Genomic DNA, 24045 nt, shown 5'->3' with positions numbered 1-24045 from the left:
ATACAGTTGGTAACTTTGAAACCAAAGGTATAAGGTAAGTATTGAATCTATTTCACTCTAAAATAATATATCTAAAAACAAAGATGCTGTAACTTACCAAACGAAAGCGTCGGTATGTTGATAGACACACAAACACACACACAAAATTCAAGCTTTCGCAACCCACGGTTGCTTCATCAGGAAAGAGGGAAGGAGAGGGAAAGACGAAAGGATGTGGGTTCTAAGGGAGAGGGTAAGGAGTCATTCCAATCCCGGGAGCGGAAAGACTTACCTTAGGGGGAAAAAAGGACAGGTATAAGCTCGCACACACACACACACATATCCATCCGCACATATACAGACACAAGCCGACATTTGTAAAGGCAAAGAGTTTGGGCAGAGATGTCAGTCGAGGCGGAAGTACAGAGGCAAAGATGTTGTTGAATGACAAGGGAGGTATGAGCGGCAGCAACTTGATATTAGCGGAGGTTGAGGCCTGGTGTGTAACGGGAAGAGAGGATATACTGAAGGGCAAGTTCCCATCTCCAGAGTTCTGACAGGTTGGTGTTAGTGGGAAGTATCCAGATAACCCGGATGGTGTAACACTGTGCCAAGATGTGCTGGCCGTGCACCAAGGCATGTTTAGCCACAGGGTGATCCTCATTACCAACAAACACTGTCTGCCTGTGTCCATTCATGCGAATGGACAGTTTGTTGCTGGTCATTCCCACATAGGAAGCTTCACAGTGTAGGCAGGTCAGTTGGTAGATCACGTGGGTGCTTTCACACGTGGCTCAGCCTTTGATCGTGTACACCTTCCGGGTTACAGGATGGAGTAGGTGGTGGTGGGAGGGTGCACTCTAAAATAAAATTGACGTAAGAAATAGAAAAAAAAGATCATCCATTCTTTAGAGCTTACTACACGGAAACAGAGAATCAGACAAAATTTTGATGTCTAACGTACGTTAATCTGTTCAGATGCCATCATTGATCAGAAGCCATTGCAACCACCTGGCTAACATCTTGATCCAGACCAGCATCAGTCATGGCAGTGTTTCTCTACAACTCACAAGTTGGCAAAGCATCAATTTTGCGACCCAATGAGATGATACTTTCATGTGACCAATGAGAGGTGAGAAAAGAGGCAATGAATTTTTAGCCTCAAAGTTGAAACCATTTTCTTCACTGTCACAATTAATTAATTTTTTTTTTTTTATATGTCATGAACTCATGAATTACAAGGTTGTGGTAGGATGGAATGTGACAGTGGAGATGCCAATGAAGGTGAAAGCTGAATTACTTGTTTGTGGTAGTAGACTGATCTGCTGCTTAGACTTATGCCTAGTTTAGGTTGGAATACAGTTTTGTTTGCAAAAAATTAATTAATAATCTTTGTTGTCACATATATTTGTTTCTTCCAAATATGTTACCAACTACAAGGATGTGATGAGGTTGAACCTAATAGCACAACTTAAATTAAAGTAGGCTAATAATCTTGGTTGTCAAACTATTTGCTTGTTTTTTTCTGAATATGTTACTATTACAGACATACTGACATGGGAATGTCACACTATTGCTTAGAAATGCATTGTGCGTCTGCTGCTCTCTCATTGGTTGCATAGACCAAGCAGCCGTCTTACAATCTTTCCTTTCCATCATACTTCACAGTGAAAGCTAAATAACTTTGCTACACCAAACAGGTATAGCAACCACTGGCCCTGATCTAGACTTTTACCAGGAACTGTTGACCCTGCAGTTTAGTCCCTTTACTCTCCGAACCAACCAACCTCGACTTTTACCCACCCCGCTTAACATAAGTGGACATATTTAGTTCATGATACACAAATTACAAAGTCTAACCCTAAATTAAGAACTTGATATATTAAAACAGGTAAGTGGGTCTACCAATTATGAAGGAACGAGTGTCATTAAAATGCATGGGAAATTAAGAAGTGGATGAGTAGTGTAGACGACAAATGCCAAGCACAAAAAAGTGTTGCACTACTTGCAGAGGAAAATCATTTGAAGAGATTGTTCATTCTTTCACTAAGAATAAAACGAGAGTAATCTTCTGTAAAGACCATCACCTTCAGCATAAAATATGCCATAAGAAAAGAGTAGATCATAATGAACACTCAAATTCAAACTCAGGTGTATAAGATAACATGTGTTGCCTGTCCAACATTTTACACAAAATAAACACACAGATCTTTTAGTACACACTTTTGACAACGTTGTAATATAGGATGTAAAAATATAGCGATCAGTATTCATTTAAAAAAGAAGAAAAAAATAGCAGATTAAAGTAGGAAGCAAAGATAACCATCTAGATATCTGTCATTACATTCCTAAAGGACACCACCTGCGTACACTTTAAAAAAAATAAAATAAAAATTTCAATTTCTTAAACTGTCACATCACTTCTAAACAAACAAAATAATTCACATAACAAAGCCTTTTTAGAAGTATTTTCTGATCTGTTAAGATGCTGGGTGACCAACGAAAACTGGGCATCTTTGAAATGGTTAGTATGACACCCCCGCATGGAGATGGAGTGTGGGAACCTTCAGCAGTGTTCTTGCTATCAGACGCCTTTTCAGTAGTGATGCTGAAGTGGACAGTACAGCACTGCCTGTCTGAGTATGACATACATGTACAATATGCTGGGTATGTCTTATCAGTGTAGAGCCGTTTCAACCGTGGATGCTGTGATACCATTTCAAACCGCAATATGATTCTCAAGTGGATTATTGGTCTTAGGCCACCCCAGGAAGTATTATACAGAACCCATGTGGTTCTAAGAAGCCTGCAATGACACCAGAAAACATCAAGATAGTGAGAGAGGTGTTGATTCGAACCCCAGAGTAACCTGCACAACAATATGCGCAAGGTAAGTTTAAGTCGTGAATTGCTGCACACTATTTTGAAGAATAATGTAACATCTCATCCAGATAAGATGAGTACTGACCAGCAGCTGAAGGGTACATATTATGAGCAATGAGAGGACTTTGTCATTCGAATGCAACTGCTGCTTGAAGACAGTGAAATTTCAATAATTATCAGGAGTGATGAGGCTCATTTTCATTTGATTGGGAGGTTAATAAGCAATATTTCCATTACTGGGCTTCTGAGAATCCATGCATCATTCACAAGACACCACTCTCTTCAGAGCATGTAATGATACGGTGTGTGATTAGCGATTTTGACATCACTGGTCCACCATTTTTTTTTTTTTTTAAATAAAAATGGTACCACTGGACAGACAACACTGCACATTACATTTACTTGCTTAACACTTTCTTGCATCCACAGCTGTGACAGCAACATCTACAAAACAAGAACAATGTTTATTCTCATCAAGATGGCACAGCAATGCATTTTACAAATGTGGTTCTACGGACATGATTTATCGCATCTTTCCAGGGAGAGTAGTTCCCCATTTCAGAGACATCATGTGACCTCCAAGATCCCCCGATACAGCACTTGTAGGTTCTTTTTGTGGGGATACCTCGATTCTCTTGTGTATTCCCACAAACTCTGCCCCTTGACTGGTTTGAAGAACACAATCATGCAGGAAGTAGAGGTAACTGATCATGAAATGTTGGCCCGTGCTTACACGGATTTACAACACAGGCTTGAAACCTGCAATCAAGAAAGTGGACACCGCCTGCCAGACATTATCTTCCATTCATAATATGCATTTCAAATGACATGTAATTACAAAGATACTATAGTAGTAAATTCACTTTTGCGCTACAAATTAAGCGTGTATTGTTCATTTCAAAAATGTCTAATTCCTGTGACTCACCCTGTCCCTGGTTTTTGCCTTTCTCCTTTTTTGGGCATCCTTTACTGCTGGTTCCCAACTGTCTAATAGTAGCTGGATTTATCAGTTCTTTTACACTGGTTGGTTAGTGTACTCTTGCAACCATCAGTGATCAATTTGCCACTTGCGAATCACATCATTAGGTAGGCGTCATTACACTTCTGGTGTACGTCTTGCTTACATACACCAGTAGTTAGATGATTTTTTTAAATAGTTTTCACTTTGATAAGGCTCTACTTCACAATCAGTGATTTAAAAGTTATCATCTTTACACTGTTATGTACTAATTCACATATGAAAGAATCAGAATGCAAATGTGTTTACATTGTTAGCGCCTCTCTGGAAGTTGTACTTTGACAAGTTACTATGTAACTTATTCAATTGCATGTGGTTGTCTATATAAGTTAGTTTAATTTCATAATTTAGTTTCCTAAACATATTTTGCTACCCCCTTTCCTGTGCTGTTTAAAAAGATCATCTGATGATGACTTGCTAAGAAGTATGGTACTCATATCATTTGTGTGGCCTGAGGCTGAAATATACAATTAAAGAAAAAAAATAGGAATTATCTGAACAAAGGTTCGAGTATTTCATAGACAAATGTAGAATTTCCTCACTATTGTCCCTACAGCAAATATTTAAATTTACATTTATTTAGATTTTTTACATAAACTGTTTATTTTTGTTTTAGCCATGTCCTGTAAACACAATTACTTGTTTATCTATGTTTCCTTGGTCAAAGGCAGGCAGATCACAACTATAGTTGTTAACCATAGCGGTTAATCAATATAATTTATGTAGAATGCATACAATTCGAAAACCACTTACCTGTCGAATACACAAAGCAGAAGGGTTTTCTGGTTTCTGTTCGAGTCGCATACGTAAAAATTCATGAATGATTTCCAAAGGAATTCGAGACAAGAAAAGAAATGCAGAACGGTATGAAGGTAAATGCAAACTGCGTGCTTCTGCGCTCCAGTACCCATAGCGAGACAGTTCTTCTTGTTCATGTTCTGGTAACTCGAAAGATGTGCCTTTGAAAGGACACGAATTTGGAGGATTAATAAGTGTGCTACTGGATTCTGCACCCTGTATAAACATAAAAAGAAAATGTATTAATTATAACATCAAATTTGACTTACATAACAAATTGTAAAAACCAAGTGTATCATCACACTTAAATAAATAATTGGTAAAGGTGTTTTTATAACATGCAACAGCAGTCCGCTATTAATGTGTTATGTGCATGACACATTATAGATAATATCAACAGTTCTTTCAAATGGTGCTGAAAACCATAATACAAACTGAAAAACAACAACATAAACAGGTCTTTTTTGTCATGGGGACAAACGATCCTCCTTACTTACACAGGGTGAATTAGATGCCCTTACCAAATCGTTTTACGCAACCCACGCTATGTCTGTAACAGGAACACTATCCAGACAGGCGACAGCGGTGTAATCAATATTAGTTCCCTTTCAGAGCTATGGGCGACTGTTAGTAAATAGAACCACACCATAAAAAATACAACTGAGGACTGGTCATGAATTCTGGTGCTGTAGTCATAAAGGTTTCAGAAGTCTCTAACTTTATTCTGAAATGTTCCTTATAAAGCGACAATGAAATTAATAGGAGACATCAAAATGGGAAGCATGAAAGTAACAACTTTCTGGTATATAACCTCGAAACCATTTACGTATGATTAAGTACAATAAATGTAATATACTTACAGAGACATCCAAAACCTGACTGATTATAGTGTCAATTACACAAAGAAAGATTGGAGGGATTTGTATATTTAGGGCAGAAATAAGATAATTGGTCCAAAAATACTGAGTAACTCATGGCCAATTCTCACCTGTCTTTTAACAGTACGATCCTGTTTCTGACAGTTGCTCAAAACTCTGAGAGGGCACTTATATTGACTACATAGCCGACATCATTTGGATACCGTTCCTGATACAGACATAGAGCGGGTTGCATAATATGAATCGGTAGAGGCAGCTGAGTCATCCTGTATAAAAGCTTACGTACGTTTAAAACATCGCCTGAAAATATGAATAAACTCCAAAAACAGTGCGAATTGTGATCAATGCAATAATAATAGTAAAAATGTTGACTAAATGAGAACTATGGCAATGGAAGGAGAATATTCCTGCTCACTGATTTTCAGAACCTTTATAAATATACCATTTTTCAATGGACTCAAGCACACTTTGTGAACATGAAGCAAGATTTGTGTTCAGACGTTTGTGTTCACACACAAGTAGTCTTTAGACTCAAATAATGTGTAGTGACAGTGGATGAAATATTAAAAATTGTTATAGCTATTAACTGATTGTGAATATGTGGCAATGCTACAAAACAAACCACAGCCTGGTTGTCTCTGCTGAAGGCAATCCCTTGAAAGGAACAGTGTTAGCCAATTGACGGTATCTATAGATAAGGATGGGAAAATTTTGTGTGGATGATAAAGTGGAAAATAACATTCAATCTGCAGCTTATAGCAACATAACACAGAACTGGTAGTTTTTGTGAAACATCATGGAATGACATATTTTTTCCCCTTTCCATGTAAAATGGTAAATCTGAGGTCAGCAGTTTATTAATTTTGATAACTAACAGTTACTGAATGTTAAAATTATAATGTACCTGGATGGATTAAAAAATCTACTCACACACATATAAGAATAATTAAAAGTTCGCAAGCTTCCAGAGCCACTGGCTCCAAAAGCTTGCACACTTTTCATAACTTGTATACATGTATTTTCCTGCCACCACTTGGTGAGTAGACTTTTTTGTCTATTCAATTACACTGCATTTTCAAAAGGATTATTTTCTTTGAATGCTGAAATTGTATTTTGACTTTTTCTCAATTCTGAGAAGTTTATATATTCTTAAAATTACAGTGGATTTTCCACATGAACATCTACGGTTCTAGATGTGACGACAAAGAACTACATTCCAGCAGCAATTTTAGTCATCACATAAATGTTTCTGACTATTTTGCACAGCATATTGTACAAAAAAATGGTGCAATGCATTAATTGAATTAGATATTTTCATTATATGCCAAATAAATAACACCACATATGGCACCTTAGTTTTGCAAAAACTTAAATTAACATGGCATCTGATACCTTTCAATCTAGCCTAGGCCCTGGTCCACACAACAGGTCACACTGTCACCCCATACTTCATTCACAAAATTTAAAAAAGTTGAATAAAAAGTGGAGGAAGTATTATCAGTGGTTTGTTTTACCACCCAGAACACGTTTGCATGACATCAAATTTCCTATGGTGTAATTGGGTGACAGAAGCAAACTGAACAGGCGTGGTGATGATTTGCGTGGTTGTGAAGCTGAAGTTCCACATTTGGTGATTTTCGAATATGCAGTTTAACTGATGCACCATGTTAAAGATATCTCCAATCCACATCATTTTTGGTATGATTTGTTGTGCAAAAATATTGAGAAATCTGATGTTGCTGGATAAAATATTACATTTATTCGAAGTTAAGTTTCCTTCATTACAGGGAAACATGAATTTTTGGTTATAAAACTGGAAACTTTCTGAGAAATATGAAGGGATAAATACTTCAGGCAGAGGTGGAGGGTCGCTGAAATGCACTGGGTTGTTCTTTCAAATTAGGCTAACAAGTATTACAGCCACAGATCCATTTATTAAGTCAGTCAGTAAGTAATGTGTTGTATAGATCATTTTGCATGATAGATTGTAATGATGTCGAACAAGCCCTTATACATTCAAATCGCAAACTAATTTGTACATACAAAAAGAAGAAACAATATGTAGATGTGAGTTAGTAATTTCAACACACCACCTTTTGCACATTGCAATAATAGAAAATCTTCTATGGAATAGGAGGAGTTGTCACGGAGAAACTTTCTCAATTCATTATAAAATTTTACTTTGCTATTTGTTAGCCATTTCGTATCGCTGGAGATATATATATCCAGCGATACGAAATGGCTAATGAATTGAGAAAGTTTCTCCGTGACAACTCCTCCTATTCCATAGAAGATTTTCTATTATTGCAATGTGCAAAAGGTGGTGTGTTGAAATTACTAATTCACATCTACATATTGTTTCTTCTTTTTGTATGTACAAATTAGTTTGCGATTTGAATATATAAGGGCTTGTTCGACATCATTACAATCTATCATGCAAAATGATCTATACAACACGTTACTTAGTGACTGACTTAATAAATGGATCTGTGGCAGTAATACTTGTTAGCCTAATTGCTACATTGCTTGAGTTATATATATATATATAACTCAAGCAATGTAGCAATTAGGCTAACAAGTATTACTGCCACAGATCCATTTATTAAGTCAGTCACTAAGTAACTCTTTGCCTTTACAAATGTCTGCTTGTGTCTGTGTATGTGTGGATGGATATGTGTGTGTGTGTGCGAGTGTATACCTGTCCTTTTTTCCCCCTAAGGTAAGTCTTTCCGCTCCCGGGATTGGAATGACTCCTTACCCTCTCCCTTAAAACCCATATCCTTTTGTCTTTCCTTCTCCTTCCCTCTTTCCTGACGAGGCAACCATTGCTTGCGAAAGCTAGAATTTTGTGTGTATGTTTGTGTTTGTTTGTGTGTCTATCGACCTGCCAGCGCTTTTGTTTGGTAAGTTTCATCATCTTTCTTTCTAGATATATTTTTCCCACGTGGAATGTTTCCCTCTATTATATATATATATATATCGTTCTTCCATTCCGCATACAACACACAGAATTAGTTCTTTTGTAGATGACACTAGCAGATATCCAAACATACATACAGAAACAGAAAAAATGATAAATAAACTTCTTAGAAGTATCACTGACTGGTTTTCTGCAAATGGTCTCACCCTCAAAAGACACAACATATTCGATTCTGCACATCTGGAAGTACCACACCAATGATAAGTGTAACACATAGTGAAGAAATAATAAATAGGGTGAAAACCTGAAAATTATTAGGTGCCCCTATTGACAAGTCTTTAAATTGGAAAAAGAAGGAACAGTAGTGGAAATAAGATTGAACCTTGGGGGACCCCAAACATGATTTCTCTCCAGTCAGAATAATGTCCCTGGACTACATTGCTTGAGTTATTAAGTAGATTTGCTCGTAATCTTTTGGTTAGCTATAACATTATCCATTGGTTGGCTATACCATTAATTCCATAAAACATCAATTTATTTACTAGAAGAATACTGTGATTCAAACAGTCAAATGCCTTAGAGAGAGATTGCAGAAAATACCAACTGGAACTATTTTATTATTTAGTGCTTGTAAAATCTGGTGAGTGAATGTGTAAATGGCATTCTCAGTAGAGCAACCCTCCTGAAAACGCAAACTGTGAATCGCTAAGAATACTATTGTTGCTAAAGTGAGATACTATTCTAGAATACATCATCATCTCAAAAATTTTGGAGAATGATGTCAGCAGTGAAATAGATCAGTAGTTATTTACGTCTCTCTTATCACCTTTCTTAAATAGGGGTTTAACAATGGCATTTATCAGTCTCCCTGGAAAAATACCCTTAGTTAGTCATGCATCCCATATTTCAAGACTGGGCTTATTACATGGGAACAAATTTTTAGTATTCTATTGGAAACACCATCAAAACCAGATGAGGTTTTATCTTTTGAGAGAAAGTATAATTTTCTTAGTTTCAGAAGGAAAGTTGGTGAAGTTCCATTTTCAACACACTACTGTGATTTTGCTCAACGTGTTTGTCCCTATGACTGCTCCTGTGTTGTTCTGTGGCTCGTTGTCCTGTATCTCGCTTCACTACATTCCATGTTGCCGTAAGTTTGTTATTGGATGTACTGATTTCTGATATTATGGGCATGTTCTTTGATTTTTTAATAACCTTTCTTGATAGTTTTGAGTATTTTTATAGTGTTCAACTACTGCAGAGGCCCTACATGTTCTTGCCAAAAGATATATTTTCCTTTTCCTTTCACAAGATACTGTAATCTCTCCAGTGATCCATGGGTTTTTACTTGGCTGTTTAGTGTCCTTTCTGACTAGCTTATGCTGAAAGCTATTTTCAAATAATGATATGAATTTATCATGGAATAGATTAAATTTTAAGTCAGCATTTGGTTCATTGTAAATTACCTTCCATGTCATGTTCTGTAAACTATTCTTAAAAACATTTGCCCTCAAGTCATCAATTATTCTAAATGATTTCCACTGAGGAGTATCCATACTTAGGCACTATGTTATGTATTCTAACTAACTGTGCATCATCGGCAGAGAGACCATTTGTTACTAGACGAACAGTTATTTTCTTACTTTGAGTTTCATCAAAGAAAACTTTATCAATTAGAGTCCTACTGTCTCTATCCACCAATGTTGAAAAGTTAATTACCGAGACCAAATTGTAGGATCCAAATACAGCTTCCATATCATTTTTCCTATCAGTGTCCCTCAGAAAATCTACACTGAACTCACCAGAGACTTGCTGCATCTGACAGATAGCACAGTAAGGAAGACAGATTATCTAAACAGTTCAAAATTTCCCAGTGGAGAACTACATACAGCTACAAATAAAAGTGAACTTTCTTAGTATTAATTCACAAGCACACACTTCTATGTGCTTAGCACTACAAAATCTATTTGTCTTAACGTTTCTGAGCTTGTTGTCTGTCTATATATGTGTAACAACTTCTTTCCTATGTTATTTCAGCAAGAGTACGCTGCAATGTGTAATCTTAAGTAACTTATCTAACCCTGTTATTACGTAGTGCTCAGTCAGGCACAGGATGTCTATCTTTTTAGAGCTCTCTAAATTTTCGAAACAGACAAGAAGCTCTTGTATCTTACTACTCATTCATCTAATATTTTGATAAAATAAGCTAACCTTACTTTTCTGTGCGTTATTAAGCATTTTGTGAGGCTCTTCTGATATTTTCACTTCTTTCAAATCAGGGTGCCTGAATCACACGGCTCACAGCAATATTTGCCCAGGGCTAGTCAAGGTACTGCAGGAACTCCACAAAACTCACATTTGTGTTTATAGTTGCTACTCCTATTTCATCCAGGTCACACCTAAAGCGGTAATTACTGTTCTTAGCCAGGCTATTCCATGCTCCACCAATTATAAGGACCTGATTTCCTTGCCAAAGCCTTTGCATGAATTACCCACACCCTCTGTTACCTGGCTAATGCTAGCTCTTGGCTTCACAATGCTTGTGACATGGTACTCTGTGTCTAATTTGTCCTCTATCATCTGGCCTACACCCCTCCCATGACTACTACCAAGCAGCAAGATTTTTTTTCCTACTCTCTTTCAGAACCAATCTACATTGAGTTTCTTTGCTAGAAGTCTGTTGCAGCCTACTGTGATGTACACCTGGAAGAGGCTCTGTTAATGGCTCTAGATTATTGTTTCATCTATAGGTTGATAATGGACTCTATTAACCCCTTCAAATTACGTTTCAAAAAAATAATATTTTTTATTAATGGAAAACATCCTATAAAGAATGAAGTTACATGTAGACACATGAAGATAGCTTTTAAAGCTCAAAACGATGAGTTACAAAATTTTGAAGAGCAGCAATGATAAAATCCAAAGTATACTCATGCATTGTACTTTGACTAAAATATCCTCAAATTTGATGTCATTTTTAGTTTCTGTGTAGCTATGAAGTCCAACCATGTATTTCACAATGGTTTCCTGAGAACATTAATCTTGGAGGAGCTGGCTAGAGCACAGTGAATGTATTTATCCCATACCATTGGCAAGCACTTGTCACTCAACTGATTAACAGTCTCATCACTTTCAGTCTCTAATCAAGTAATATTAGATTCTTCTTCACTTTATGAGGTGCTAAATTTAACGTCAAACCCAGGACCACTATAGCAATTCTTTTCAGAAAGCACTGCCTAGTCAAAAATACAGGAGAATGGCTAAAAACACGTTATTTTGTTGTCAAATACCCAAAGTTGCACACAGTATAGACAATATCTAATAATGATCACCTCAACTAAAACATGACAGCCATGTTACAAATGAAGGGCCAGATGTGCTCAAGCAGATGAACACTTATCAGCACTGAAACGGATATAAATGGTGTTTTATTTTTTTGAAGGTCTGTTCTTAAGTTGTCCAAGTATAATTGGGATTTTAAATTTCTGTCAAAATAATAAAAACAAAATAACTTGGGGTTTTGTGTTATGTGTTTAAGGCCTACAAGGTAAAGCAGGGATAGCCAAGATTTCAGCTCATGGGCCATGCCTGGGCCCGAGCGCCAAGTGCTCAGCGCCGCTGCACATTTTTCCCACTGCCACGCCACACTGAGCGCAAGGAGGGGGAATAGGGGAAAACTGCAAACATGCCATATTTAAATGGCAGTGTGTTCGCACTACATACGACTTGGTTTTACATATCGCATTTCTCAAAATCATAGATCACAAACAAAACAAATTTTCAGTGTTATTTACACTCCTGGAAATGGAAAAAAGAACACATTGACACCGGTGTGTCAGACCCACCATACTTGCTCCGGACACTGCGAGAGGACTGTACAAGCAATGATCACACGCACGGCACGGTGCACACACCAGGAACCGCGGTGTTGGCCGTCGAATGGCGCTAGCTGCGCAGCATTTGTGCACCGCCGCCGTCAGTGTCAGCCAGTTTGCCGTGGCATACGGAGCTCCATCGCAGTCTTTAACACTGGTAGCATGCCGCGACAGCGTGGACGTGAACCGTATGTGCAGTTGACGGACTTTGAGCGAGGGCGTATAGTGGGCATGCGGGAGGCCGGGTGGACGTACCGCCGAATTGCTCAACACGTGGGGCGTGAGATCTCCACAGTACATCGATGTTGTCGCCAGTGGTCGGCGGAAGGTGCACGTGCCCGTCGACCTGGGACCGGACCGCAGCGACGCACGGATGCACGCCAAGACCGTAGGATCCTACGCAGTGCCGTAGGGGACCGCACCGCCACTTCCCAGCAAATTAGGGACACTGTTGCTCCTGGGGTATCGGCGAGGACCATTCGCAACCATCTCCATGAAGCTGGGCTACGGTCCCGCACACCGTTAGGCCGTCTTCCGCTCACGCCCCAACATCGTGCAGCCCGCCTCCAGTGGTGTCGCGACAGGCGTGAATGGAGGGACGAATGGAGACGTGTCGTCTTCAGCGTTGAGAGTCGCTTCTGCCTTGGTGCCAATGATGGTCGTATGCGTGTTTGGCGCCGTGCAGGTGAGCGCCACAATCAGGACTGCATACGACCGAGGCACACAGGGCCAACACCCGGCATCATGGTGTGGGGAGCGATCTCCTACACTGGCCGTACACCACTGGTGATCGTCGAGGGGACACTGAATAGTGCACGGTACATCCAAACCGTCATCGAACCCATCGTTCTACCATTCCTAGACCGGCAAGGGAACTTGCTGTTCCAACAGGACAATGCACGTCCGCATGTATCCCGTGCCACCCAACGTGCTCTAGAAGGTGTAAGTCAACTACCCTGACCAGCAAGATCTCCGGATCTGTCCCCCATTGAGCATGTTTGGGACTGGATGAAGCGTCGTCTCACGCAGTCTGCACGTCCAGCACGAACGCTGGTCCAACTGAGGCGCCAGGTGGAAATGGCATGGCAAGCCGTTCCACAGGACTACATCCAGCATCTCTACGATCGTCTCCATGGGTGAATAGCAGCCTGCATTGCTGCGAAAGGTGGATATACACTGTACTAGTGCCGACATTGTGCATGCTCTGTTGCCTGTGTCTATGTGCCTGTGGTTCTGTCAGTGTGATCATGTGATGTATCTGACCCCAGGAATGTGTCAATAAAGTTTCCCCTTCCTGGGACAATGAATTTACGGTGTTCTTATTTCAATTTCCAGGAGTGTAATTATTCTTGGTGCCCTGAAGACCCAATATAATTTTTACATGGTACAAACAGTTGGTATAGGGACAGACACAAACAATTTCACAGAGTTTTGTACTCAAGTTGCCAAGTAATCTTGATTTATTTAGTTTCATAATTGAAAAATTTGTTTCACACAAATATGTCGATCGAAATAGTAGCACTTTTGCACCCTTATCGAGACTTGGAAACTCTACTTGAGGATGCAATCTAGACATCCTGGACAGTTTTAACATAAAAAGATTTGCCACTAAAACCAAAATTACCCAACAGGTCAATCAAATACATGCACATATGCATAGGGGTACTTTCAACTGAAATGGCAAACAGTCTCAAAACCAGCTTTAAAGCAGGCATATGGTTGATAGTGTTCTCAAAAACTTATGAAACTATTGTAATTCTTTCAGAGTCACAATGAATTCTTCAAACCTCTAATTTCCTATAATGCCAGTGAGCTTAGGGAACTGGACTGTGTTTGTCAAAATGTGTCCCTTCTACAACACAATTTTCTTTTTAAATGCATCCCCATCAAATCATACAGGAGTTACCAAGCAATGTCTTACTGTGCTCAGTGGGCAGTCAAGTCCACTTAAAATGTGAATTCTGCAAACCATTATGGATGTTCTAATTTTCATTCCTGTACTTCTTTTTCCTTCATAACTTCAACAATAGCAAGTTTTAAATAGAAAATTTTTTCCAGGCATGCCCCTTGACTTAACCAACCTACTTTGCAGTAATATATGATGCCTCCATACACTTACTTCATTTCCACTGCAAACTGTTGCAACTGACAATGGAATAATGCATGTGACTTCAGAAATTTTACTATTTGTAGCATCAAGCTCTTCATAATTTTTTGCTCTTTCATTGTCAACTACATCTTTAAATTCTTTCTGCATGTTATTGTAATGTTGTTTCATAGTAAATATGCAGTACACGTTGCTTATGCGAATTTAGAATTCTCATCCATCTCTTCTATCATTCCCATTCATTTTAAAGGATTGTGATGGCAGATTGCTACATCGTGTCTTTTGTGCAGACACCGAAGCTGTGAATGTCCTTCATACAACAAGCGAACAGCAAAGGGTAAACAACGCTGATACCACAATTCTGCTAAACTCAGAGAGCTGCACTGCCAAACTCAAGAGAGTTGCACCGGCCGAAAAATGCCACACCGCAATGCTAAATGAAATGTCGTGCTTTCCCGGGTACTTCTGAGAAGGACCAAGCAAAGCCAAGTAATAGGCACGGCCTTGGCCCGCACAAGGCCTGCACACAGTGCACGTGTGAAGTTTGGCACGTCATTGCCAGCCTTGTGGTAAAGTGTACTGTGCGTACCTAAAATGGCAGGTCTGAGTCATGAAAGATATTCTTTAGGGACGCAATTCCTTTCATAATTTAGTGGTGAAGCAACTTCAGATACCACTAGGATAGAGGACTTTGTCAAATGTCTGATTTTGTGTTGAAGGCAATTTGTCTTCTGTTTTCAAATTTAGACCCCATTATACTGAAGTACAGATGGGTCTGTGGCATAAAGTCTCAGAAGAGAACTTTGAATTTATGACAATGCTCACTTTTTAAAAACTTTCAATAGTGTCCAGTTGTCAAGTTGCTATTTTTTTTAATTGATTAGACTTAATATGTACAATAAAAATGAATTTTTAAATGAAGTAAATAAATATGATGTGAATAATTATAACACAATTCAGAGGAATATTTTCATTTTCAACATAACACTGAAAAACAACGAAGAAAGACAAAATAGGAATATACAGTGCTTCAAAAATAGGTCAAAAGAATACGAAAATTGATAAAAAGTAACACCATAACTGTAATAAAATAACACCATAACTGTAATAAAATAACACCAAAATTGTTCATACAATAAAACAATTTTTTCCTGTCCCTGTCTACAGACAATTTCCCAGTTAACTTATGAAATTATTTGTGTCAATTCTTGATACAGATGTGAAAGCCCTTAAGTGACACCCCCCTCCCCCCAAAAAAAACACACACGAACACGAACACAAACACAAACACACACACACACATATTTCGCCTACATTTCCTTTACCAGGTTTTACTTCGTCCACTTTACGTTCATTAGCAATTCCAACTTCTCACAACTTTGACTATCATTTTATACTGATATTTAGTTCTTGATTCCCCCGTCTTATCCTAATATGTGACTCTAGACACAGAACTCTACATAAATTTTACACCCAATCCTAGAAAGCTCCTCTCCCTTCCTCCTCCCAATGGTTAGTCTATTGCATGTAAGATAAGGAAACTTTATTAGCATTGAGCAAAAAATGTTACTATATTTAGTGGCTCAGCTCTCCTTAAATTTTAACGTTCCTTTTGCTTTTAAATAAACTAAAATCAATGTAATATTACTGGTGAATTGCTGTTACTGTTAAAGCATGAACTTTTTGCAATTTCCTTCACAAATTGTATATCCAGATAAAAAGTGACTAATGGAGTCCTGCAACTCAAGGGAAAAAATAGCCAAACAGTGGAGGGATAAAAAAAAGTTTTGTTGTGATTTTAAACTGCAAGTTGGTGTGTACATTAGTTTCACTTCATTCTCGGGCATAAAGAATCAGTTGTACATTTGGAGAAATGAGGCATAGAAATAAAGTTGGTTTGTAACATGAGAAAACAGATAGTACTTGATGAAAAACAAGGGCATACACTTTTACTGAAAGCTGGTTGGTTTTATTCAGGATTCTATATACCATATTATTCCCCACTCTTTTAGCTACAAAACACTATTTTTCACCATAATCTATGGTGGAGGTCCTTTATGCCTGCATGATACCACTCTACTGGTCAACATCAGAGTCAACGTCTTCCTGCACCCATAGCTTCCCCATCATCCATGTACTGCTTTCCCAAAGAGCGCATCCTCCATTGGGCCACACAGATGGAAGTCAGAAGGCGAGAGATCCGGGCTGTAGGGTAGATGAGGAATGGTCCAATGAAGTTTTGTGAGCTTCTCTTGGGTGCACAGACTTGTGCTAGACCTTGCATTGTCACGGGAGAGGAGGAGGATGAGGAGGAAGGAGGAGGGAGGAGGGAGGGGGAGGAGGAGGAGGGAGAGGAAAGAGAGGAGGGAGGGGGAGGAAAGGGAGGAGGGGCAGAAGGGGGAGGAGGGGCAGGAGTTCATTTGCATTTTTGTGCAAAAAATGTGCTGACATTGTTTCTTCAGATCCCTGAGAGTAACACAGTAACCCTTGAAGATTATTGCACATGAGGGAGACCATAAAACAGAATAACCCCTTCAGTGTCCCAGAAGACTACCGTCATGACTTTACCAGCTGAGGATGTGGCTTTGAAAATTTTCTTCAGAAGACAGATGGTGTGGTGCCACTCCATGAATAGCCATTTTGTTTCTGATTAGATGTTTCATCACCTGAGACCGACATTCAACAATAAATTGTCACGCTCAATCCTGTAATGTGGAAGCAACTCTGAACAGACGGTCCTTCATTGCTCTTTGTGGACTTTTGTTAGGCAGTGAGGGACCAATGGGTACACACATTTGAATATCCACACTGGTGGATGAGTGTTTCAACACTACCAATGGAGACGTCCAGCTGAGCAGAGAGGTGTTTGATTGTGATCCACTAATCACATCAAATGAAGTGTTTGCACATTCCAGCACTGCAGGAGTCAGAGCTGTGTACAGCTGGCTGGAAACCAGGAGATCATACAGGTTTCGGCAACCTTGTTGCGATGATGACACTTCACACAATGATTCACCATGATTGTGTTCACTGCCAGGCTTCCATAGAAATTCTGCAAATGCTTATGAATATCTGCGATGCTCTTGTTTCTTGTCAAATGAAACCCAATGACAGCTCTCTGCTTGAAATGCACCACCATTAAAGAGGCCACTCGGAAGGCTTCCTATAGTGCTGCCACCTATCAGAAGTTCATGAAACTACAGGGACTGAAGTGGGAATATTTCCTGGTGTCTTACAGAAAGTTCCACATTTTTTCAACCAAAACTGGCTGGGGAAAAAAAGTGTTGCATTACTTATAGAACAACCCTCGTATACTTCCTCATGATTAAAGATAGGATATTTTCTATTTATTGGCCTATTTTGGTGTTATTTTTTGCCAATTACAATGTTATTTTCTGAAAGCTTGTTTTTCAAGTGCATTTTTAATTGATTTCAGAATTATATCTCCAATAAAAATATATATCCATGAAATACATTATTTTATTGTCATTGCATATTTAATTAATTTCCATTATTGGAGAAAAACAAACTACATATTAAATCTATTAAATCTAATGAAACGGAAAGCTGCTACTCACCATATAGCAGAGATGCTGAGTTGCAGATAGGCACAACAAAACGACTGTCACAAATTAGCTTTCGGCCAGTACGGCCTTCATCAAAAATAAGACAGACACACACACACACACACACACACACACACACACACACACACACAGCTGCAATCTCTGGCAACTGAAGCCGCACTGTGAGCAACAACACAGTGCATGACTGGAGTGCCAACTGGGTGGGGGTAAGGAGGAGGCTGGGGCAGGGGGGGGGGGGTTAAGGGATAGTGTGGGGAGGGGGGGGGGGGGAGTGGACAGTGAATTGCTGCTGGGGAGCATGCAGGGATGAGGTGCAGAGAGGGTAGGGCAGCTATGTGCAGTCGGGAGGTTAGATGGGGCAAGGGACTGGTGATGGGGTGGCGGAAAAGGAGAGAAATAAAAAACTTGGCGGTATTGTGGAATGAGGTCTGTGTAGTGCTGGAATGGGAACTGGGAAGGTGCTGAATGATGATTGAGGAAAATGGCTAACAAAGGTTGAGGCCAGGAGGGTTATGGGAATGTAGGATACAATGCAATGGAAGTTCCCATCTGTGCCATTCAGAAAAGCTGGTGTTGGTGGGAAGGATCCATATGACACAGGCTGTGAAGCTGTCATTGAAATGAAGGATGTTATGTTGAGCAGCATGCTCTGCAACAGGGTTGTCCACTTGTTTATTGGCCACAGTTTGTAGGTGGCCATTCATGTGGACAGACAGCTTGTTGGTTGTCATGCCCACATAAAATGCAGCACAGTGGTTGCAGCTGAGCTACTACATCACATGACTCGTTTCACAGCTAGCCCTGCCTTTGATGGGATAGGTGATGTTTGTGACTGGACTGGAGTAGGTGGTGGTGGGAGAATGTATGGGACAGGTCTTGTATCTAGGTCTGTTACAGGGATATGAGCCATGAGGTAAGAGGTTGGGAGCAAGGGTTGTGTAGGAATGGATGAGTATATTGTGCAGGTTCAGTGGACTGCAGAATACCATTGTGGGATGGGTGGAAAGGATAGTGGACAAGACATTTCTCATTTCAGGGCATGACGAGAGGTAGTCAAAACCCTAGTGGAGCATGCAATTCAGTCGCTCCAGTCCTGGGTGGTACTGAATTACGAGGGGAATGCTGCTCTGTGGCCAGACGATGAGACTTTGGGAGGTGGTGAAAGACTGGGAAGATATGGCACGAGAGATTTGTTTTTGTACAAGGTTGGGAGAATAATTACAATCTGTAAAGGCTCCAATGGGACCTTCGGTATATTTCGAGAGGGACCTCTCATCACTGCAGATGCAACATCCACAGTTGGCTAGGATGCATGGAAGGGATTTCTTGGTATGGAACAGGTGTTACCCAGCAGCACTTCACTGTCCCGCACCCCCAACCTTCTACCCCTCATCCTCCCCACCCCAGCCTCTTCCTTACCCCCACCCAGTCACAACTCCCATCATGCACTGGTGCTGCTGCTTGCAGTGTGGCTTCAGTTGCCAGAGACTGCACTCTGTGTGTGTCTGCCGTTCATGTTTGCTGAAGGTCATACTGGCCGAAAGCTAATTTGTGACGGCTTTTTTTTTTTTTTTTTTTTTTTTTTTGTGCCTCTCTGCGACTCAGGATCTCCACTATATGGTGAGTAGCAACTTTTTTTTTAATAACCTTGTTACATTCCAAACAGGATTTTCCATTGTTTGAGCTATTAAATCTATTCATTTAAAAAACAATTAACTTTGGAACAAAACAATTATGAAAATTTTCAAAAGAAGCAACTGTTATAACTTCACAGTTCTCTTTCAATGTATTATGGTGCTGAACTTTCAACATTTCACTTAAGGGTTATGCAACACTTCAGAATATCTATATCGCAGATGCTTGCTATCCCAGGTATACATACCAGGCTCTTTGCTATGTGATCATTAATACATCTACATCCATACCCTGGAAACAACTGTTAAATCATGGAGGAGGAGAAAGAGTACGATGAGGAGATTAGTATTTAATGTCCGTCAACAACGAGGTCATTGGATATGGAGCACAAACTCAGATTCATCATCTTGGACAGTTTCCAGCCACTGGCTGGGTCTGTCAGGAACACAAGCCTCTCCATCGTGTTCTGTCTTTCCACCATTCCCCATCTTCCACCTTCGTCCAGCTCTCTCCTCTTCTCGTCACACATTCCTTCACTCCCTTCACCCATCTATCTCTTGGTCTTCCTCTGGGCCTCTTCCCCTCCAGTTGCAGATCAAACATCCTCTTTGGAATTCTTCCCTCATCCATTCTCTTCATGTGTCCATACCACTGCAGTCTTGATTTTTCTATCCTGTCCTGTACTGGTTCCTCGTTTAGGCTTTCCCTCACATACACATTTTGCAATCTGTCTCGTCTTGTTGCACTCAACCTGCTCCTCTGGAACTTCATTTCACTAGCCCGTATTCTACTTTTGTCGCTTTTGTGCATTACCCATGTCTCACTTCCGTATGCCAATATGGGGACAAAGTAGGTTCGGTATATAATTCCCTTGGATTTCTGTGGCACCTCCTTGCTCCAAATAAGCCCCCTAATGCATTTGTAGAACTGCCCTGCTTTTCTGCACCTTTCATTTATTTCCATTGTGTTTCCCCCCTTACTTTCAATCGTGCTTCCCAGGTACTTGAAGTTCTCTACCACTTGTAGTTTTTCCCCTCCACAAGTTATATCCACATTTGGCCTATTCTTCTTCCTTGTTGTGAAAATTATTTCACTTTTCTTTGCAGAGAAATGCATTCCATATTGTGCTGCCGTTGCCTCCCATACATCTAACTGCTCTTGCACCTCCTTCTCGCAATTTCCCCATAACATCAGGTCATCGGCAAAAAGCACTGCTTTCATTTTATGATCTCCAATTGCATCTGATACTTGCTGTAGGATTTCATCCATAACAATAATAAACAATAAAGGCGAAAGTGCACTTCCCTGTCGCAGCCCATTTTCCAGCTTGAACCATGCAGTACGTTCCCTCCCCACTTTCACACAACTCTCACTTCCCTCGTACATTTTTCTGACTTTTCGTGTTATCTCTTCATCTATCCCTTTTGCGTTCAGCACATCCCAGAGCTTGTCCCTACAGATACTGTCATACGCCTTCTCAATATCTAAAAAGGCCATGATTAAGTCCTTCCCGTACTCATAGTGCCTTTCCTGCAGTTGCCTTACCGCAAATATGAGGTCCGTTGTTGATCTTCCCGGTCTGAAACTGTACTGCTCCTCTTGCAGTCTACTTTCAATACTGCTTCTTATTCTCTTCTCCAGGATCTTTTCATAGATTTTTCCACAGTGGCATAGCAGGGTGATTCCTCTGTAGTTCTCACATCTCCTTTTATCCCCTTTCTTGAAGATCGGGACTATAATTCCTTTCTTCCAATCCTCAGGAATTCTGTTCTCCTTCCACACCACCCTCAGTACTCTGTATAACCACTGGGTTCCTACTTCTCCTGCTGCTCGTATCATATCCACTGTTACTTCGTCCCAACCTGGTGCCTTGCCCCCTTTCATCCTCTTTATGGCTTCTTCCACTTCATTCCAAGTTAGATCATCAATTTCCCCACTATTATAATTGTCTGCTGCCTTAGGCTCTCCATCGCTGTTAGTTACCCGCTTGGCGGCATTCAACAGATCTTCAAAGCACAAACTCAGATTAGGGAAGGGAATTGACAATGCCCTTCCAAAGGAACCATCACAGCATTTGCCTGAATTTATCTTAGGAAAACATGGAAAACCTAAATCGGGATGACCGGATACAGATTTGAACCATTGTTGTCCCGAATGCAACTCCAGTGTGCTAACCAAGGCACCACCTCGTTTGCATTTAAATCATGGAAGGGTACTTTGTACGATACCACTTATTAGAGCCCATTCCCTTTCCATTCACATAAGGACAGCGGAAAGAACGATAAAACTCCATTGGGTGCACCGTGATAAATCATCTAATCTCACCTTTGCAATCCCTATGACGGTGATACGTAGGGGGCCATATTATATTCCTAGATTCCTCATTTAATACTGGCTCTTGAAACTTTGTAAGTAGGCTTTCATGAAACAATTTGCATCTATCTGGAAGAGTCTGCCTGTTCGGGTTTCCCAACATCTCTGTGATACTCTTAGGTGTGTCAAATAAAACACATGACTATTCTTACTGAACTTCTTTGTGTACATTCAATATCCATGCTAGTCCAATTAGATACAGGTCCCACACCTGTGAGCAAAATTGTAGGATGAATCACATGAATATTTTGAAACCAATTTCCTTCAGAGACTGACTGTATTTCCTAGTTTTCTGCCTACAAATCTAACTCTGACATACTAACAAGCCTATGCGATTGTTCCATTTCCTATTCCTACAAACTGATACAAGGTACTGATCGATTCCACTAATGACTCTTGCAGATTTTATAGGAATAGGATACTATGCTTTTCATTTTGAAAAGTACAAAGTTTTACATTTATGAACATTTAAAGCAGGCTGCCAATCTTTACGCCACATTGAAATCTTGTCCAAGATGTGACTCAACATACGTAGTTTTCTTTGAACAGTATTTCATTATAGAAAACTGCAACATCTGAGGTTACTATCACTGTTTTCTGAAAGGTCATTAATATACAATATGTACAGAAACAGTCCCAGCACACTTCCATTCGGCTTGTCTTAACTTATCTCTTCACCTGTCAATAACCATCCACCCAAGGTAACATGCTGCGTTCCTTCCATCAACAAATCGTCAAAAGTAGCCACAAATTTCACTTGATACCTCATATGATCATACATCTGGTAATAAACGTAGGTGTGGTAATGAGTCGGAGGCTTTTTGGAAGTCAAGAAATATCACATCTATGAGACTACCTTAATCCATGGTTTTCAGGTGACTCATTACATCTAAGCTCACAATATATTACAAGATTCTGCAACAAACAGATATCAAGAATATTGGATGATAGTATTGTGAATTACTTCTGCTACCTTTCTTGTGCAGTAATATGTGACCTATGCTTTCTTCCAATCACAAGGCACTGTCTTTTGTTCTAGGGACTTACAGTATATTGTGGTTAAAAGAGTACCTAATTCATCTGAAAATTTGGTGTAGAAACTTGTTTCCATCGAACCCCGGAGCTTTATTTAATTTAAATGATTTCAAGCTGTTCTCAGCCCCACTGACACTAACATCTATTTCGCTCAACTAGGGCAAGAATTAAATGGGAACAATACTCCTGGATTTTCCTTCGTAAACGAACATATGGAAACATATTTCAGTGTTTTTGCTTTTGCTTTGCCACTCTCAATTTCAGTTGACTGTCTTGTCCACAAATGTATGAACAATAACTTTGGTGTCACTACCTGCCCTAACATATGAATGTAATTTCTTTGGGTGCTGTGAGAGATCTTTATAAAATATTTTGCTACAGTAGTCATTGCATTCTTCTCCACTGCCCTTTTGACAGCAAAACACATTTCCTTCAGATCTCCCTACCTATAACTTTATGCTTTGTATTATACTTATCATGCAGTAGTCTCTGTTTCTTTAGAAGTTTCTTTACAGTGACTGAGAACCCTGGGCAGTACCACCAGTAATGAACTGTTCTATTTGGTATACATCTATATACTGCATATTCAACTATTCTTTTAAATTGATCCACAGTTCCTCTATATGTCCCTCTGTTGAACTAAATGAAATTCCTCATCAACATATGACATTACTGCATCTTTATCTAGTCTGCTGAACACATAAATGTTTCTGTTTTAGCTGCTCTTTGTACTTTGGTAGTCACTGTTGCTAAAATGCATCACGGTTACTGATAACAGTTTCAATGTGGGCATCCTCAAAGAAGTCAGGTCTACCTCTTTGTATCCTATTTATTTCTATCATGAGCAGGTTTCTGAACTATCCATCTTAAGTAGTTTTCAGAGAACACATTTATCAATATTTTGCAGAATGTATTGTCACATACACCACCTACAAAACCGTAGCCATAACAAATGAT

The 24045-nt window shown here is 39.7% G+C and overlaps 1 protein-coding gene across 2 annotated transcripts in view; it reads right to left on the bottom strand.

Annotated features, from left to right (window-relative positions):
- Positions 1-24045, bottom strand: part of LOC124724436 (mitogen-activated protein kinase kinase kinase 4) — a 209989-nt gene that overhangs the window by 123844 nt on the left and 62100 nt on the right. For both annotated transcript variants that reach the window (XM_047248448.1, XM_047248449.1), the window contains exon 10: positions 4634-4894. In XM_047248448.1, coding sequence (XP_047104404.1) covers positions 4634-4894 — 261 coding nt within the window. The remainder of the gene's footprint in view (positions 1-4633; positions 4895-24045) is intronic.

The sequence above is a fragment of the Schistocerca piceifrons genome, chromosome 1 (genome assembly GCF_021461385.2).
Source record: "Schistocerca piceifrons isolate TAMUIC-IGC-003096 chromosome 1, iqSchPice1.1, whole genome shotgun sequence".
In the NCBI taxonomy this organism is placed as follows: Eukaryota; Metazoa; Arthropoda; class Insecta; order Orthoptera; family Acrididae; genus Schistocerca; species Schistocerca piceifrons.
The sequence above is the reverse complement of the archived record's forward strand: the minus strand, read 5'-3'. Positions and strand labels throughout refer to the sequence as shown.